We start from the raw sequence: 21,476 nt of genomic DNA on the forward strand, positions 1-21,476 counted from the left end.
AACTAGTTTACTAGAGAAATCTGTTGACCAAAACCAAAATAAAAGTGCTATTAAAGACAAGTCAACAAAAGTTTGCGAATGATTGAGATAGCCAAAAATGATTTCAAGTGCTTCCATGGGCCTGTTAAATCCAGACAGGGCCTCTGTCCTGCTCTCTCTCTTCCCTAGCCGCTGTGCAACTGCAGCATTTTCGCACATTGCAGCCCACTAAAAGTCATTGACCTTTTCTGCATGGCAGGCATGTCCCCTCTGCAGTCATGTCGTATTGAGTTGTGTGTGGCGCTGTAGCCCGGGGCCTGGCAGCCTCACTGCACTGTCCACTAATAGCCCCCTGTAATTGAAGAAGCAGCTTTCAGAGCTAATGCAAGCAAACAGGCCGGCGAAGCGAATGGGGGTGGGACGGTTGGTTTGCAGGTGCCTTCCCGTGACCCTTCCCATATCAGGAAAGACTGTGAGCAGCTTCCTCCTTCATCTCTATGTTTATGTTCCTGTTTTGGGTGTTTTTGTTGAGGCCTTTTCAGGCCTATTGTGGCCTATACGTCTCCGGAGCTTGCCGGTCATGGGCTGCTAGTCAGCAGGTGAGCTTTTGTGGCTGCAACTGCTGCTGGGAATTTTGGGAGAACTTGTTTATTTATCACAAATGACACTAAGCAAAATATAGACATTTACTTTTGGGTGTTCATGTAATTCCCGATAGCCTTAATGTGATCAAGCATTACTCTAACAATAATTTACTTTAAAATTAATCTAACTGTAAATAGCAATGTTTTTAAACAGATACTGCCATGGTGTATAAATGCCTTATAAATGTACATAATAATACCTAGAGTGTGATTTTTGCAAAACAATATTGGAGGAAATAAAATGTTATGTTATTTCATAATGGACAAATATTATAACAATTCTCATAGTCTTCAAGCAGAATTTGATTTTTTAATTTGGGGTAAAAAATATTGCTCAATGCACTGTCCACAACCAACAAAACAAATATATAATATTAGACTTTAAAATATCACACACTGATACATGTCATTATTTGTACTAATGCAAGTTTTGAGTCAATTCTCCTTGATGAATGTGTTGTCAAAGTTAGACCAAAACAACAGTATGAGAACAGGTCCCACGCAACTGGCGGTTAATAATTACAGACGGCAAGAGAGAGAAAGATGAGTGGTGGGGGGTGCAGTCTGTTCGTCATTAGATCTTCAATGCGTGCATTCTTGCGACAGGTTGGGCCCCCCGTTAGTTGTTTTGCAAAGCACCTTGGGTGTTCCCTAAATTCAGCCCGTAGAAAGACATTATGGAGACATGTGGAGACAAATAGCACGACGGAGCGCAAATCTCGATGCGATTCAGTAGCGAAAACATCTCCAGGGCTATCAGCAGCCATTAGCAGCACGTTCTGGTGAATTACGGTGAAGATTACGGCAACGCTGGACTCCTTTGTCACTGTCACGCGGCCAGTGACAAAACAGTTTGCGTTACCTGCTTAAGCACGCCAGACATTAGCACCTCCCTTCCAGGTACAGTAATCAAGAAGGTGACGGCATGCAATTAATGAGGTCCATCTGCAGCAGTGCCTATACATAATGAATGAGCTCATTATCCGCAAGCTTTGACTTAAGGCCCCTTCAGTAGAAATACACACTATAGGAGTGCAGCCAGAATATAAAGTCTATGTGCTTGTAATCACACTCAAATTCTCGTGAATACCAAATGAATGACCACTTATAGTGCACAATGGGATTTAGCAGCAGTAAAAAAATATATATAATGAAGGACTTAATAGTCCAATTTTAACCTATCATGTTTTGCAGTCTTTGCTTATGATGCTTTTATGACAATGTAATGATTAAACATGTACACAATAATGATGATCACGTGGAAGGCCTGGAAGGAAATAAGCCAAAATAATAAGATTTATAACCAGACAGTGTGTCAAAACTGAAAATCAAAATACGATAAAAATATATTTTATCTATTTAATAATTAATAGCTTTTTGTCAAAATATAGATAAAAACTACTTTTTAGCATCAATAATTTAGACAAAGATATATGTGCAGATTATAACATTATGCCTATGTTTTTAGATACTTCTACAATCACCATGTGAGTTATTAAGGCCTTTAAACATATTTAATGGTGTGACAAATTTATGGTTTATGGTAATAAATATTTATTATCTATTTTTAACTCATAAAATGTTATAAACTATCATGTATAATAATTATGCACGAATTAGAAGCTGTACGACCAAACAGCTACAATACCTAACACAAATACACGTTGATATGCAATATAAATCATATTTAATACTAAATGTCAGTTTCCTCAGGGGTTTTACTAAACTGCATGGACATGTAATGTCTATGCAAATCAGAAGCCATGTATTAATACAGCCTAATATGCATTTCTGAAAATCAACACTTGTGTTAACTGCAGCCATTCATAGAAAATATACAAAAACTTTGACTGGTTTCATAGTTTTGGAGTTTTTAGTATCTTAGGGTGGTGTAAATGCGGTAAATGTTTTCGACTCGCTTTCCGCCCCCACTTTCTGCTAATGAAGGCCTCGTGGCCTCTTGTTATTAAAATCACGCCTCTTTCTGCTATATTAATTGGGTCCATAATAAGGAATGTGCCGGATTCATTATTTAATTGTGAGGGAACATTTGGAATACAGTTTCTGAAATCTATTTTTAATGAAAACTACTACATCCTGACCTAATCATATCAAGCATATTCTTTCTAATTAAGGATGCAAAAAATCATTAGAGTTGCAAAATATTAGTTTCAGCTTTGTCTGGCTGCTCCCTCCCCTCCAACATATACTTTTGCTACTGTGTTGATAAATAGTTAATGAGGGGAAAATGACAAAAAATTTGCATGTAGGCAAATTAGTTTAATAGGGATATGTCTGTGCTGAGTTGGGAAAGTGACCCCTTTTGCACAGAGAAATTGCCACAATAATTATGAAATAATGTCCTAGACCGTCTTATTTAAATGAAAAATTGTCTGCCTGAATAATGTAAAAATTGTGAAATGCAATAACCCTAAATTTTCATCATGCTGGCAAATGTGTTTAATGTGTTAGCATTTTATCAGTTCAATAACCGCAAATTAGGGCCAATATGAGAGAGGAGGTTATGACTGCAGTTCAGGGATGAAGGCTGCTATAGTCCAACACTTTGAAGATTCTTAGAAAACGATGCTGTTTTCTTAATTACAAACTGAATCGAATTCATAGCACTGACATTGCAAATGATACGAGACACGAACACTGTCAAGATCTAAATAAACACATTAGGCATGCAATGGTCAATGGTTTAAAGAAATCACAGAATGACAGCCAATAGACAGCTCTTTTTGTCAAGAGAACGACAAGAGGAGTTGCCACCCAAGTCAGTGTGTGTGTGTCCTCCTGCATGTCTCTGTTGATTGAGTGGTCTTTATTCTTAATGAAATATTGCTGGAAATTGATTTCCTTGGATTAATCAAGCTTTTTGGATAATTAGCCCCTACTAATTAGTCTAGCTAAAAACCAATGTGACAAATTTTTGGCATTCATAAATGTAACTAAAAAAAATAATGTTATATCCATTTATGTTAATTATAGTGCATGTTACAAAGCTGAGCGAACAGTTTACCATGAAGTCAGTGTGATGGTCTGAAAAGCATCACAAAGGCTTACTTATTCATAAACGCCAACAGGAATCTTATGGACCATCAGACACCAGAAATCTTTTCCAGAGGCAATCTGATGCATTAGTATCAACTGCTATTTCGCCCATCTTCTTTAATACAACCATTAATCCAATTAAACGCCTGAGACTTGAGCTGAGCAGTGCGATAGTCAAATTTTGCGTTGCGATGAAGAAGACAATCTCTCTGAGGTCTGGAGCAGATTGCTCGTCACTACCACTACAATCATGATATCTGGCCTTACTTACTAAGACTCACCTTGCGTCTCTCACCGTTGAAGCCTCTCCATTGTTCTGCCTTCTTTACAATGTAATTGAGCTGCTGGTTGGAGACTTCCATGTCATGTGGAATGAAGAACGCTCCCTCAGCACTGTGGAGGCGATGGTAGATATCTAACAGTCTGCCGTCATTGTGGAGCCTAAAGATAATAGAATGTTTTACAATTTTTCATACAATGAAAAGGGTTATACTGTACATCTATATCTGTGTTCTTCCTTTTGTCTAGACAAAAAAATCTGACAATATCTGACATTATCGTCAAAGTCTTTACATTTGTTACATTTGTTTTCTTTTTTCTTTCACTTGTGTGTGATATATCTTAGGGCACCACTTATGAATCTACTGAATAGTCCTACAAAGGCAAAACACCTTAACTCGCTAGAGTGTGGAACTGAGAAAAGGTTGTTATTTGATATTATCTCATTGGCTTTCAACCCATTCTTTTCTAAAGTCTTTATTTAAGAGACTAATCCATGCAATAACTCTATTTTACCAAAAAGGAAGTTTGTGCCTTTTGCTTTTGCAGGGCACCTTAGAAAGAGATTCTTCGTAGAGTGTTCAATGAAAATGGTAATAATGCTTTATGCAGGTTTTGTTGATGAAACAGAAACTGTGTGTTTGTATTTCATGAGAAAATCTTAATTTAAGAGCTTGTTTTCAACATCTTAGGAAAGAAGTAGAGAGTCCACACCGTTGAATGCCAGCGTGTCACATCCTGGTCATTTACCCGTCAAGGCTTTAAACATCTGACGAACAGCCAGTATGACCTTTCCAACAAAGTGAAATTCTGATGAGCTTCGGCTCAGCCCAACCTGTCAATGTCAACTGGCATAACAGAAGTGACTCTAGTCCACAATCCAAGGACCACGTAACTGAGGAGTTTTGACACTTTGGTTAACTAATTCCAGTATTTTCGTGTCTCCTTCATTGTGCTCGAGTGGAAGACGTCATGGATCTCTAGTGAATCTGAAATCTCTGAAGTGTATCAAAATAAAGCCTATTTTCTCTCCCTATCAGTGCTGACTCTGGGAATCAAAGGATCTGGAGATGCTAAAATAATACGGTTGTGGAGGTGATTTCTTTGCTTGTGTTTTTGTTGAAAGGTGCATGCTTGGATCCCAAGGTTCTTCAGAGACATCTTCAAAACGCAGCATCAAGATGCATTTGAGCGTCTGTCTGATGAGGTAGTCTTGAGTCATGTGAGCACAACAGAGCAGTTATTGATTGCAGCACCTCAGACGGCTCTCATTCTCACTGCATGAATCAGCTGCCATAAAAACAAACAGCTGGCTTCTCTTCAAAACCCCTTGACCCTCCGCCATGAAGAGATTTTTCTTGCTCAGAGGGTAATGAGCGCTCCAGAAAGTGCTAATATTTACCACGCAATGTATAAAGGCGAGAGAGCGGTAGCGCTTTACGAAATGTATTGCTCTATCATCCAACCAAGGGAAAAAAGTGTGTGATATCTAACTGGCCATGCCATGTACATTCCGGATCTACTGTAAGCATACACGAAGATATCAACACAACCCATTTATGTTGAGCAACGTAAAATAATTTGCCAGGTTGGAGCTTACATTATAATGCGCTGTGTTTGGGCTACATTGATGCCAATGCAAAAAAAGCCAAATGCCCAAATGAACACCTTTAAAATTATGTATCTTGCAGTTATGATAGAATAAAGTACAGCTCAATAAGAGATTTTAAACATTCCGGGAGTGGTTGCAAAAAAACTGATTGTATTCTTTATTAAGCAATTGTCTGCAGTGAACATTACGCATAACTTTTTCTCTGTCTCAGAGAATCTCAACCTTGTTGCGTCTGTAAAGACAATTTAAACAAATGTGCATTATGTTAAATAATGAGAAACTTCTGAAATTTACTTCTATTACACATTCCCAACATTTCTGAATTTGGCATCTAGACATACAGATCCAGATGCTCCATGCGGTTAGTCATCCACTCAAACCATCAATCTTTCCTTAAAACAACAGAAAGTAAACTAGATTTGGTTTCGTGTGATGATGTATTTTGGATCAACATTCAGACAAACTAGACCCTAAATATCCTTTTAAATAATAAATAAAATGCTTACTTTAAACGGTATCTTAGAGGGTCTACTGTCTTTAGTGCTGAAATGTGGACCACTGCTTCTGCTGAGCTTACTCTCAACAATTACCATTTACAGGTTGAAATATTCTGCTGTTAGCAAGTACAATTTTATTATTAGTTATCAATTAAAAATACAGTTTTTATACATGCAGTTGAATGGTGTCTTGAGAACGCTGGCTTTTCCTACTTGTTTTGTATAGCTATAAATGATTGTTCTAACGTCATATTAATACTCGTTGGGTCTTAATTTTCCTTCTTTCTCAATAAAATGTTCCATAGTGGTCCAGTGTCAAATGTTGTGTGATTGTGTTTATATATTTGTTAGTGATCAGATTGAAAAAAAGCTTTGCAGACAGTGAATCGGGGCTTGCTTAAATGTAATTAAAAACGGATAACAGTTCATTCTATCTATACGTCTAGCCCGGGGCGTTATTTTAGAAATAGGTCAGGCACTGTGTCAGTGCTTTTCTCCACACAGCGAATGGAAGCAGATAACCCATAAAATGAGCAGGCCTACTCACAATCAGACTGCTGGCCTACATTCACACAGCACACAGCCACTGTTCAGCTTTAACCCGCGCCAACCCTGCCATTCTGGAGCATTCCACACTGGCAAGAGACATCACTCGCTTCTGTGGCTGACACTTAATGCTGCCCATCTAGTGTGGTAATATAAGCCCAACCATTGAGAAATAAGATGAAAGCTCTTCTCTCCGATCATAAGTGAAAAATCTGCCGGTTACACTTCTGAGTCTTTGTTATATTTCCAGACCTTAAAGCTACAGTGTGTGAGATAGTAGACTTAAATATTTCAAATTGGGACGGTGCTTGAAATTAGGGACAATTGCAGATTTTTGGCAAATGGACTTTTTGGCCCAATGTAGTCTTAAGATCAAAGGTTGACAATGACATTTTGTTAAATTTGTTTGCCAGTAGCATAATACTTAAGGTAAATATGAAATCAAAAATCACCTTATTTATTTTCTTACTGCACAATTTTAAGCGTTATTTCCTTATTATTTTGCTAAAATAGAAAAAACAATACACTCAGAAAAAGCAAAGAGTATTAAGTCTATCACCCATAACAAAGTGATTTTATCTCCTATCCTTGTCAAATCTTTTATATTCAGTCTTTAACCTCATGAGAGTATAACATCAAAGTGCATTACATCAACACTTGGCTGTCAGAAGACGGTAATGAGCGGAAAGCTCTTGATAGGGCCTGTTTATGATGCTTTTGTGCTGGTGGACCGGACTTCATTGAATGGATGTCCTCCAGGGGCTACACATCCAAAAATACATCACTATAATTTCAGAGTCTGGTTCACGTGGACTGCAGTGTTGTAACACTTTTGACACTACCACCAAGAAGGTCACTCAATCTCTTGACAGTTGACAGTAAAGAACATAACTAAAGAGAGAAAATGGTATCTTAATTCTTGGTGGGGAAATACACAGATTCTAGCAAAAAATAATCCCAACCACTTCTTAACTCTACCCTTTCAGCTTTCGGGAAAGTCCTACAAAATATTTATCTCGGCCTCTTCCTCGCAGCTTTAACTCCTTTCCTGCTGCAAAAGTTCAGGTATTACAATGCAATGTAAATGTGTCCAATATACAGTGTTGTTTGCATGCTTTAAAGATGAGTTTTGCACCCATTTTGCCCACCAGCTGGTTTACAGAAATAAAATGCTAACATTCTTTGCTGTATATGTTAAAGGTACTATACCTGAGGATATATATGTAAAGAATGGTGACAGACAGGACAAAATGGACACCATAGAGAAAGAGGGTGATGATGATGCCCGCTGTGCCCGACTGCTCAGTTCGGTAGAAATGCCAGTAGAGTTTGGCAGCATCTGCCAACGGATAATCTGCGCTGTAGGACAGACGCTGAGCAAACACAAACACACAGACAGTATCATCTCTATGACTGAATGCACACACTCTTGATTGTGATGCACACGTGAGAAGAGATTAATTTCAATCATATTTGCCTGTTTAACCAAAAGTATCACACGATTGCATGTACTGCAACCTTTTTCAATAAAAAACACTTGCTTTACGGGCATATTTCTGTGTACATATAATCTGTAAATATGATTCCACTAATAAGCTTGACTCCTATGTTCAATCATCTCAATCCTGCTCCCTCACGCATTTGTATATGTAAAGTGACTTTGCTAAGATAATGCGAAACTTCTATTTACAGTGCAAAAGTGTCCCCCAAATTTTAAGTGACTTACCCCCAGGACGGCATCCACAGCGAAGACTGCCAGAGGGTCCAGCGCTGTCCACACCGCGGCAGCCATGATAAACTTTGACAGGAAGGAGGGCGGTGAGCCAAACGCTAGCTGACAGCCCCATCTGATCAGAAGCAGCAGCAGCACAACTCCACTCAAGGTCAAGGGGCCCAGCAGCACCAGCAGAACCTCCTCCAGGGTAGACAGCAGCGAGCCCTGATAGACCAGATCCACCGTGTGCGCACCCAACCCGAACCTGCCCCCACAAAGACATGAAAGCACATTCATCTCGTTTCGAAGAAATATTATATTAGAATATTAAAAATGAGAAAATCTTCAGATATCTGCATTAATAAAGAAATTAACTGATGCATGTGCGGCTGTGCACGTGACACATCCTTTCCAAATGTTTAGCATGTAATCGAATTGTGAATGTAGTAACAGCAGCGATACAAATTAGGATGAATGCGAATAAATAAATCATGTTTAACAACAACAGTAAAAAGTACAGATATGTCTATTAACATGAAGCCTCATGTCTTTCCTAATCTACCATCATCTCTCTGCTCATGACTCTCTCTCAGCCATTACCTGAGACCGTGCTTCCACTCTTCATTTCACCCAACCAGCCCATTTCTGTTTTCGCTCTACTATCCAGCATTTACATACTGCTATGATTGATTATGTATGTTTTGAATGTTTTATTTGCTATCTTATTTTCAGGTTTTGATTCAATTTTTATTCAGTTCATTTAGTCATTTAGCAGACGCTTTTATAAAAGTGACTTACAAATGAGGTTAGCAATTGGAACAACATAAGGACAACAAAAAGCATAAGTGCAGTAAAAACTGGTCGCATTTAGGACAGTATACAAAGCTGAGTTTATTTTTTAAGGATAGAAAGAGTAGAAAAGAAATAGAAGTCAGAACTAATCGGTGGACGGTCAGCTGTTGACTATAGAAATGTATTTTGCAGCCGATTCTTAAAGATGGCTACAGAATCTGCTGATCTTATAGCAGCAGACAGATCATTCCACAAATGTGGAACAGATCCAGAGAAGGTACAGGTACTTCTATGTGTTGAGAAGGTACTTCTATGTGTTGTGCAATTTCAATATTGAAATTTAATCTACAGTATATTAATATTACTTTAGTTTAATAATAACATATTATATTTAGGATTCTTTTTTATATTTACATCCGTTGTGTTTGCATTTTAGTTGTTTGTACTATAGACAGAAAAGATACCTTAAATCATGGGGATAGTTTAGGGAAGGTGTTATGATGGTTTATCAAAACCCGTATGCTCTACATTGAAGAAGAGACCAAACCACATGTGTACAGATCAGAATTTACGGTATTTATGCTTAATCCCAGACTGCTATCTGTCCTAAATAGTATTTAGCATTAAAAAATGAATGCGTTGCGTTGTTCCAAACCTGTATAAATGTCTTTCTTCTGCTGAACACAAGGGAAGATGTTGGGAAAATGTCCGTTACCAAAGTTCTCATCCATAGCAGGGGAAATAAATACCATGGGATTCAATGGGGATAAGATCTGTTTGGGTAAACTACATATAACTATAAATACATGTCTCTCATCAGAATGTGTGTTTTCTGGAATTGAACGCATGAACTTTGCATTGCTAGCACAATGGTATTCTAACTGAGCTACAGAGACATTTAGGCAAAACTTCAGTACCGTGTCAGTACCGTGTACAAATGTGGAACAGATCCAGAGAAGGTACAGTACGTGAGAGTGATTTATTCCCATTTTGGGATGGCACCACAAGACTTTGTTTGGTTGCAGAGCGCAGGCATCTGGCGGGTACCTAGGACTCTATTAGCGAGTGAAGATATAGGGGTGCTGAACCAGTGATGGTCTTGTAGGCCAAGAGCACAGCTTTGTATTTGATGCGAGTGACCATAGGGAGCAAATGTAGCCTAATGAAGAGAGGGGTGACGTGTGTGCAATTCATATTTGATTCAAAATTCAAAAAAGGGGTTTTCAAATGATAAAAATGTATGAAAGATATGATTCTTTAAAGAACCTTTTACTGAATGGTTCTTTGTGGAACCAATTTTTTCCTTCTTCTATGGTATGTGAAGAATCTTAAACACCTTTATTTTGTAATAGTATATGTTGATTTGATGCTATATCAAGTTTCTTTAAGATTGTCTTAATACTTTTTGTTTTGCTGTCAAATATTTTAAGATTTGTTTAATATTTAATTTAATTTAATTATTTGAATTGACATTGCATTTACGTAACTGAACCTTATTATATTCCTTTGTCAAATATAAAACTTTTCAGGTTCCTGTGCTGTAAATTACGTCAACAGATCAACCGACCTAACACAACTCACTTTAGCGTTTACAGCAGGACCTGTGCTGGTAATGAAGTTTTTCCACATGTTTGTGGTGCAATAAAATCCACCAAACACATGTTGTTGTGTAGACGGGTGGAACTCATTTGGCGCCCTGTGTTGTTGTGTGCTGATGTTGTAGTGTGTTTGTGTGTGTGTGTTTGCGTGTGTGTTTGTGTAGGAGTAGTGGGGGGTGGTATTTGTGAGAATGCTGGGGGTAATGAAATGTGCGTGGGGTAGAGTGAGAGAGAGAGACTCTAATGACTGTGGGGCGTGTGAGCGTGCGTGTGTGTGCTGTCAGTTTGCAGCTGATCTCTGACCACTGCTGTGGTCACCAGCCCTGAAGAGAAACGCTCGCAGCGGACAAACGGACAGACATGTGGAACATGTCATGTGCCTGTGACCCCGTCTCTGTGTTTTTCACTCATTTCTGTTCTTCTCTAGATTCCTCTACATTCCTTTCATCTTCTGTCGTCTCTTTTTGTGATTTAATGCCCGGACTTGTTTGGCAACAGCTAACGTGTGTGAGGATTTTTACAGAACGACTTCTGGATGATAAATTAAATTACCACCACATGCAAAATTGCACAGGGATAACAATATAATGAAAGTGTCCAGACAATAAAAAAATAAATTCTTTCCGAATAATGCACACTATTAGATCCATTTGACTGAATGTCAAAACTGATGATAATCTTTGATCTTGAGGTTGTTGAATGAGCCTTGTAAAAGTGTTTGCATAAATATACATGCACATGCAAACCAACCAAACCAATGCATGAATCACCCCTATGCATGTTTGTGTGTGTTTCAAATTTATTTTTTAAGCAGACATTTGTAAAGGTCAGTGTATCCTCTTCCTGAATATATCTGCATGTTTTGTGTGTTTTGAATAACAATGAGCTTTGAGACATGTGTGTTACCTGTTGATGGGGATGTGTTTGGTCTGCAGGTAGAGCCATTGGCCGCAGTAATGCAGGTACAACCGTGGGAACCACATGATGGTGAACAGTGCTAGGTTCAGGCTGGTCTTGGACATTCGAGCATGCCAGGACAGATCGAGCAGTGATGGGAGGAGACGCCGCATCAGACGCATCCTCTCTGCTGTGCCACAGCAAAGTGTGACAGAGCGTTGCTGACTGTGGTGCTGAGATCTGTTAACGACACATCATATGTGATATTCACTTTAAAGGCCTATTGTTAGAAAAATAAATACAAAAAAGATAATTCCATTTGAATTCATATTTGAAAATATTAGTTTGCTAGGATCCCTGTTATATATAGACGGAATTGACTTATATGGCAAAAAAAAATGTAAAGAAATTTGCAATTATTTACTTTGTTAATATTTTAAAGAAAAAATAGTCTGTTTTCCAGATTTGGAAACATACATTTAAACATTAAATGTAACATCTACAACATTTCTTCTTTGCTGTATACCACAGTGAAAAAACTGTATTCTGTACATCCATACCACACGAGATAGAGTTAATGTGTCAGAGAAGCCCCCCTGTCAAGCTGCATTACGCCACAGCAGCAAATAAATCCTGACTTGGGTCCTCTCTCTAATGAATGTATCCATGATATATGAACCGATGTATTTTTAGACGCCTGCGCAGACGGGCTTTTCACACAGAATCACTAATACAATGTGAAATCTGTTATTGCCACAAAACTGTTATTCTGTTAAATCTGTTATGTCCATTTCTTGAGGTATGTTTTAAATGGATTGTAGTGTGATGTCTGCTTTTATGCGAAATGTCAAAAGGCTACATAAAAGATATGAAGAAATGTCTTTCTTCTATGTGTTGTGCAATTTCAATATTGAAATTTAATCTACAGTATATTAACATTACTTTAGTTTAATAATAACATATTATATTTAGGATTCTTTTTTATATTTACATCCGTTGTGTTTGCATTTTAGTTGTTTGTACTATAGACAGAAAAGATACCTTAAATCATGGGGATAGTTTAGGGAAGGTGTTATGATGGTTTATCAAAACCCGTATGCTCTACATTGAAGAAGAGACCAAACCACATGTGTACAGATCAGAATTTACGGTATTTATGCTTAATCCCAGACTGCTATCTGTCCTAAATAGTATTTAGCATTAAAAAATGAATGCGTTGCGTTGTTCCAAACCTGTATAAATGTCTTTCTTCTGCTGAACACAAGGGAAGATGTTGGGAAAATGTCCGTTACCAAAGTTCTCATCCATAGCAGGGGAAATAAATACCATGGGATTCAATGGGGATAAGACGTGTTTGGGTAAACTACATATAACTATAAATACATGTCTCTCATCAGAATGTGTGTTTTCTGGAATTGAACGCATGAACTTTGCATTGCTAGCACAATGGTATTCTAACTTAGCTACAGAGACATTTAGGCAAAACTTCAGTACCGTGTCAGTAGGCGATATATGTCCCAGTACTTGTATAATCAATTGCTTCACACACAGTAGTAAAACCCTGCCAACCACTCTCAAAATTCTATAAAAAAATAAGCTTTTAATCAAAGGACTAATTCGTTGTAAGACTGAATTACCTATAACAGACAAAATGTTGGATCAACCATTAATTATAGCAATCGGAACATTACAGGAAAACAATTCTCAGAAACATCACAATACGAGCAATGTGGTGTAGAGATGTGCAGGTTATGACGTGCATTGGGCGCTGGGGCCCGATTGATTTATGGCCTGATGCCTCTGAGGCAAAACACAGCAACTCTGGGAACTATCTGTGCCTTTAGTTATTGCTTTAAATCTGGAGTCACTTAACCGCTGGACTTATTCTTTATTTAGAGAATTAAGTTATTTGCTGTCACTTTTTTTCTGATTTGGACCAAAGGGGTTGTTTTGTAAATGTGCCAGAGTCACTTTCAACCCCCTCCATCAGAGAACAGTTTGAGTCACACAATGTGTGAAAGAGAGACTAAAATAAAATAAAAATTCAAGCTCGAAGACTGTTTGAAAGGGAGGCAAAAAAAGTTGTCTTTTAAGATACTTTGGTCTGGCTAAAGCAAAAGCGTGTAAGTTTCATGCAAAAATAAAAACTAGTATACGCTGCTCTGAGCTCATGAAAAAAAAATGATTACCTTTGCATCTCTTGCTATGAGAATATTTCATGTTTTGATTGCCCTAGTAACCGTTATACACAAATTTTCAGCCACTGCAGTAACGGACAAAAGACGTGAGCTCCACTGTCTTGAATTTTAATTGGTATTCACTCATGAAGCTTCTGATCATTTGCATAAAGTTAAACTTTGTCACTTTGTTGGACATGCCCATTCCCAGGTGCCAACGGTTACTGTCACTCGTGTCGCTGGAAACACAAAACTCTGATAGAAAAAATGCGTAGGGTGGTCTATTGCTGCTGATGTGAATGAAGCTTCATAAATATAGTTCAGTCGATTAAAAATATACTATTATGCATATAAAATTTGTGTATAGATTGCAGGGAAAAATCAGATATCTCTATCCGTTTTGGTATCATTATTACCCAGGAGAATTCATTATTCGCTTTGAAGCCATTATCCAGGCCTTTCCAAATGAGGTACTCTGTTTCTGTCACATCTCTAGAAAACTGTATTAGAGTAACCATACCTGTATATCACAGATCTCGTGTGGAGAACAGGGGCCTCATGTATAAAACATGCATACCAACAGATTTGATCGTAAAGTGCGTACGCAAAAATCGACAGCAACATTCATATTTATAAAACTGGTCTTTGATGTTGAAAAGTGCTTTGCGCCACGTCAAGGTCTGAGCAGACGTATGCACTTTTGCTTGTCCGAGTGCTGCAGGTTTTGGGAAATATAAGCCATTCCTGCCGCTTGTATAAGATTTGGATGTTGCCAGGGGCTTTTTCATTTAGCAATGATATTAATTAGACATTTTTAAAAAGCGGAGATCTAAAACTGCTCAGCTGTACTCAAATTCACGATAGTTTGCGATTTAAAGATTTCACTTCTGATAGGGAGTGCACATGTATTTTTGTGCGTAAATTCGTTCCATGAATTACATGTTCGCACGTTGAGAAATGATCGTAAAATAACATTTAGGACGGTTTCTACGCAACATTTTATCAATGAGGCCCTTATATCCTGATTTCAAATTGAAGCACACTACATGAACACAGAGAGACCCTTACCCCAGCTGATGCATGTGAATGTGTGTGATGGGCTCAATATAGCTGTAAGCTTTTGTGATTGATAGCAAGCCATAAGGTTAGGTACATTCAAAGTTTTCTTACACTTCTTGCGGAGAGTTTGCTGTGAGAGGAACAGCTTTGATGTCAGCTCATTTAAAGTGCTGTGGTCTTTTTTTGGAATGTTACATGTCGCTTCACAGAACAGTACTAAAAAAAGCATGTGCACATTCATAGTGTACCCATCATTTTCATCTTCAAAGGTGTGTCAACAATGATGTTATTTATCAACATGCAAATTATATATTGCCCCCAAGCACATAATAAATAATCATTCATTAGTGTGTTGTCTATACACCCCATATTTTAACCCAAGGCCTCTTTCTCCATAAAGCCACAGATAATTTCAGCATCGTTCAGATACTGTTCTCTTCGGCCTTGTGAGATGAGCATTCACGTCCTGTTTTCCGCAGATTTTTTACAACACAATACAGATTTACATCTTGCCTTGTTTTTCCGTAATTATCTTCACATCTCGCGCTTTTATAAGAAAGCTAATTTACCAGTTTCTGGCAGAGCGAGACACGCATAAATGTGTTTCATTGAGAAAAAGGCAGCAAAAGGGGATTTGGGGTGTAGTAAAAGAGAATTACTGCCCCCTGATTCCGCCACAGAATTATAACACGCCTCATAATTAGAATAGGAATTTCGCCACTGCCAAATTATCAGAATTATTTGCAGCTGAGAGTGGAGGAGAGATGGGCACTGGGGTGCTTTAACATAATCGAATGCAGAAAAAAATGTGTTCCACTTAATTAGCGGATCTTGTTTGACTAATAGCTAACTGCTTCTTTTTTAATGCAGTGAAATTCTTACATATGAGAAAAGTGCTTGAGTCTCTATAAAAGCAGAATCGTGAAGTGTATGAACGTCACACACACACACACTGATTTATGCCTCCAGTGTTCTGGCTCTAATGTTTAAATGCTGCGATACACCCTGGGTGCTCAAGGAAGGCATATTCAAGCCAACAGTAAAGCGTGTTTATAAGCTATAGCTGCATCTGTCAGTAGGGAAACAAAAATGGTAATGTCCAGACCCGTCGGGTGCAATAAACACAGTGGAAATATAAGTGTCTCAATGCAGCTGGAATCCACCGACAGCGACTGTGCACAGGTTAATAACTGAGCAAGACTTAAACACAAAGCTTCTTTTACAATGGCTGAACGCGCCCCAGTGCTGGAATTTTGCAAGAATTGAGTCATCGATGAGAATGATCTTGAATAAATGCATCGCTGAAAATGGCAAATAAACAAACACGATCCTGCACAGATCAGTTCTACAAAAAGATATTAGTCTATTATGTATTGAACTTAACCAATGTAAGATAAAATAAATAAAGTAACAAAGAAATGACATGCAGTTTACCATTTCATTTACCAAAAGAAATCAACTTTGGGAACAATTAATGTTTTAGCATGTACGACAGTAATAAAATGACATGAGCACAGGGGTCAGTTTCCCACACATTACAAAACATTAAACAATACGATTAACTCTTGATTAAAGCATTGTGTCTGCAATGTTTTATAACCTAATTTACTTAAAAACAGATAGGAAGGTAATTTGCAAATGGAACTTGAACAGCACATTTCCTGACCATGTGAGTCAGCACTGATTGCTAAGCTGTACATTTTGATGTAATAAACAAAAAAAAAGGAAAGGTAAGACTAGCCTGACAGACAGTAACACACCACAAATAGTTTTTGCTTGTTTAAGTATTAAAACTATATTAAACTAATATTAAACTATATTACACTTCTACATCAAGACATGGAGATCAGAAGTATGAGATAGGAAGAATATTCACTGAATGCCACCCAAAAAGCTGCAGGTTTTGACCCACTATTCTATGACTAAATCTGTGCAGACTGCTGTCAGAGCAAATTCTGCTCCATATTACAAGATGCAAACACACCTAACCCATAAGAATATCAACCATTCACAATTTGACCAACAAACTCTTCTCACTCACAAATAAGCCACCATGTGCCATTTTTAACAAGTGTACAAAAACAAGTTTGAGAAAAAGTAAAAGCACACTTTTAACAAATTGTATAAATATAATATATACAGGCACGTAAAAAAATACCATTCCAAATTGTTATGTATTCAGTATTTCTAGATGTATTGTGGTAATTTCAGTTCAGTGTCTGTTGAATTTAAACAAAATCAAACCTCAGGAGTGATATAAAGTCACTAAACAGCAATGTGAGAGATTGACAGCATAACAAGACACATGAAAACTGTCGTCACATTTATTGATTGGAAAAACAAGTTTAGAACATAAATGTTCAAACACAAAAGCGTGTTTTAGCTTTCAAATGATGAATAATTTGTGATTGAATAATAATGTAAAACAAAGGTAATACAAATGTAGACACGATAACATACATTCAATATGTTTTTTTATTGATCTATTCCATTTTATCTATAATATTATTATTTACATTACAATTATATCTACAGACTAATTTTATATTGTAGTTTGAAGATATTCAAGACAGTGAAGTCTTTTTAAAAAAGGCAAGCAGTGTTTTAGGATAGACCAACATTATTGGTCATGTGTCATGAAACAATTTATTGTTTTTCATATGATCATATGTCTTATAAACAGAATTAACCATCAGATACAAGAATGTCACATTCACATTACATTACTCATCATTAAAGTCATTAAAGTGTGAACGTTTAATTTAGCAAAGCTACAGCATGGGAAACTAAAAGACTGGACCACATAAACAGCCCTGTGACAGAAGTGACAGCTTTGTCACACTTTGCATCATGGGTAAATCAAACAGTAGATTAAATCTGCTGCCAACTGATTCATAGTGCTAGACGTTTTATTTATTTAAACATGTAAAAGAAATGCTAATTTAAAGCTGTTCACCATGTTTATGCTGGCATTTTATATTTTAAACTTCCTCAGAAATTGTGCTTATTTAGAAGATACAATAATATATTCATCAGAGCTTTTCAGTTATTTATTAGTGCAGCATTCTCTTGAGACTTTAAGAACATGCTGTTGGAAATCTACAAGTGCACAACATTGACTAGTCTGTCCATGACCTTCTGTTCAACTGGACACCTCCTTCTGAAGTGCACTTGAAACCAAGGTTATGGGAAAATATATAACACAAACACACACACAATTCAGCCGCCCACCATATCACGACCGGTCAGCCATTCTCAGGCCAACAGCTTGTCAGATTTGACAGTTCTGATTTGCGTGAAGTCAGAGGCCATATATACTAACCTGGTCAAGGAAGTCTAGTGTGCATGTGTGTGTGCGCATGTGTGTGGTGCTTTGATGGTTCCCAGGAGCCTCCTAGCACAGGAAAAGGCCCATCGGCCCCTGAGGTGACACTACACACCTCCAGACAAAATATACCCACAGCATTACATCAGAATTGATTGACCTGTGACTCTGAAAGATGGGGAACGTGGGATGTGAAACTTCAGGCTTGTTCTGCTCATGCACGGATACCTCAGCACTCCCACCGAACAGCCGTAAGATAATTACCGAGATGGACAGTTAGCATACTTAAACAATGTTTAGCCAAAATCTAAAAAACCAAAAGACAGTTTGTGTGAAGTAAAATGCAAATCAGTTATCATGCAGGGCAAAACTTGGGTGAAGAGAGAAATCTGCAAATTATTTCTTTATTTTCAGATGAAATCTTACAGTCTAAAAGAGACTAATTGTCTCAGTTTTGATCACACTAGACATATTTAATGAATTTTCTGGGAGTGAATTTGGTTGAAGAGTTATATTGGTAAGGGTCATTGGTCCCATGAATGATAAAACGCTATATAAACAAAACAGGATTTAACATTATGCAGCAATAAAAAGCAATACGACTTCCAGAAAAGGTTCGAGAAAAGTAGACCACAAGTCATGAAGCAATCTGCGGCTCTTTTGGTGTGCAAGCAAAAAAGAGAGCTGATTGAGATTTTTGGAAGCCTTGCTCATCCATGGGAGGAACTACAACCCCCTCTATGTCTCCTTATCTTCCTCTTTTTAGGACAGAAGAACGTCACAGATATAATTGATATGAGATTTGGGGGGTATATTGTAGTGTAATTAGAGTCGTGATAAATGGGCTAATTAGATATAATTGTTGTGTGAGACTGAGTTTGATTAAAACAGGTTTCCCCAAAAAGAGCAAAGAAGGGAAAATATTTAGTTGACAGGATGACACTGGTGCTATAACAAACAATGAATAAGCAGTGGTCATTTTTTTCATAGTTTTTTCTCATCACAAAAGTTGTCTTAAAACAACACCCAAACACGCCGTAGTGAAGTTGTCACAATTAATTTCAGCATAATTAGCTATTGCTAATTATTGTTTTTTGATTGTCTGAAAATCTTAAATATGGAACAAAATAATTTATGTATTTACAGTAATGTATAATTCTGTCTACAACTTTATGAAAAAATTGTATTGAACTCGATGTGATAAATTCTGTAAATGACTGCTCTCTGATCTCAAACTCAGAGAATTTTTTTCTTCAGTATATCTTGTATACGTGTGTCCTCTGATTTACAGAGACACGTTTACATGGACAGTTATAATTGAACTACAATAAAATAACTGAACTGATTTTTACCTGTTTACAGAATCCTCTCTTTTGCGTTCCTCAAACCTCTCAAAATCTTTCTGTTGTACTTTCCGCACTCAAACTTTTCTTTCATCCTCAAACCATTGACTAAACTTATCAATATTTCCACTTAGGCAGGTTTTTGTTTGTTCTTTGAAATTGTAGTTTGGGGTTTAAGGTTATTACTATGGCAAAGGTGTTTGATATGTAAATCTGGGGGAGGATCAAATAAGAATGGGATAATACAGCTCAAAAAGAAAGCAACTCTGCCTATGTCAGAAAAACAGCTCTCTGAATGCCATTCTCCTGTCTCTGTACGCCACCAGCCTGGAGACACACAGGTCTTTTGAGTTGAGATTTTTAATTTTCGTGTTCTTAAAGTTTACCTCTTTAATGTGAATCCTAATATAGGTTTTTAAATAGCGTTGGACTTTTTGCCATAGAGAGAAAAAAGGTTAGGGAAAGCCCAGAGCTTTTGGTCCGCTCACAATACAATGTTTTTTTTTCCCCTTAGGATCCTGATAATTATGATTTCTATCAAAATTGTTTGCTTGTTTTAATTACAAATTCATATTTTATTTGGTTGCGTTTTTCTGGTAATGCAGCCAGCTCAGCACTGTATGTCTGAAATATGTTTTGTCGGCACACATTGTACTTTCTGAGGTCATATGAGAGCACTGAGCGCTAACCCATACAGCTGGACTTTTCAATGCAAACAAATGGGACAGCAGTTATCAATAAACTCTGGGCTGTGAATTGTCAACACTTCTGAGTATGAGCTGTGTGCCGCAGAATCAACTAAACACAGCATCAGAATTCTGGGTGATTCTCTAGATGGCAGTAATATGCCTCACTCATTCACATCCATCATCAAAGACAGCAAGCTGTGATGTCAGATCTTTCACAAATTAGGGACACCTACTAAATTCTTCAAGATAAATTTTCCATGTTAAACATTTCTTACATATCCTGCAATAAAGACACAGCTTTCTTTTGAATGTACTAAAAAGTTAATACTGAATTAAAAGCCTAGTATAAAGTTTCTTTATGTGCTAACTAACATATCTGAATCCATTTATATTACTCAGACCCCCTTTCTCAGTCAATATGATATCTGTAGGATGGTTATGTGAGCAGGTTGAAAATTGTCTTCAACTTGATTTGCATTTCAACACAAGAAGGAAAAACGAAGAAACAGTGAATTGTATTCATGTAAGCATTGGGTTGCTTACATGAAAGACGCTTGCGTCTCTATATGTTTCCCATTAGTTTTTGAAGTCTTCATGGTGTGCTTTGGGTTAGTAGTTGCGCTCCAGCCCTTTCCTCTCAGATGTGTGGCCTGAGTTTCATTTGATTTCCTCCCGTACTTACAGCAGCACAGCTCTGATCTTGTTTAATACCAGTCCAGCGGCAACAAATTACCAATTTTCAGAAATGAGCAGAGGCAGGCATCTCTAAATCCTATAAAACGACTCGCTCTTGCTTTCTTCTCCGAGAAATGTACAGCGTTGGCAATAATTCGAGCAAAATAAAAATAAAAACACACACCTCAATTTTCCCCTCTGTGGATTTGGGCGAGCCGCTCTCATCGCGTGCACGTGCACTGAAATTTAGGTAAGTGTTTGTGAAATGCAATTTGACGAGACCGTTTATAAGATTTGTTCAGCGCTGCTGTTTGCGTCTGTGTATTTTCGATCCTGTTTTCTCATTAATATCAAATGCTGTGAGCCACAATAAAATAGAGAAAACACTCATTCGTAGACCCTGCTTTTGCACTTTGCATCGCCACAGAAAAAGCAATTATCCACAGCGTGAGGTTTTATGTGTTGCCGATGTTAGCGTTACCTTGATCCCTTCAATAAAAAGACGCATTGAATCTGACAATAAAGCGATGTTCATATTGCGGACCGCCTCAAATAAATCATGCTAGTTAATGCATTGAAAAAAACTATTTTGA

General features: G+C 37.5%; 1 protein-coding gene across 1 annotated transcript in view; it reads right to left on the reverse strand.

Moving 5' to 3' along the window:
- Positions 1-21,476, reverse strand: part of ofcc1 (orofacial cleft 1 candidate 1) — a 46,775-nt gene that overhangs the window by 12,703 nt on the left and 12,596 nt on the right. The window contains exons 6-9 of the mRNA XM_056738810.1: positions 11,625-11,855; positions 8,341-8,593; positions 7,824-7,987; positions 3,962-4,121 (exon numbers count right to left, since the gene is read on the reverse strand). Coding sequence (XP_056594788.1) covers positions 3,962-4,121; positions 7,824-7,987; positions 8,341-8,593; positions 11,625-11,855 — 808 coding nt within the window. The remainder of the gene's footprint in view (positions 1-3,961; positions 4,122-7,823; positions 7,988-8,340; positions 8,594-11,624; positions 11,856-21,476) is intronic.

The sequence above is a fragment of the Triplophysa dalaica genome, chromosome 23 (genome assembly GCF_015846415.1).
Source record: "Triplophysa dalaica isolate WHDGS20190420 chromosome 23, ASM1584641v1, whole genome shotgun sequence".
NCBI lineage: Eukaryota > Metazoa > Chordata > Actinopteri > Cypriniformes > Nemacheilidae > Triplophysa > Triplophysa dalaica.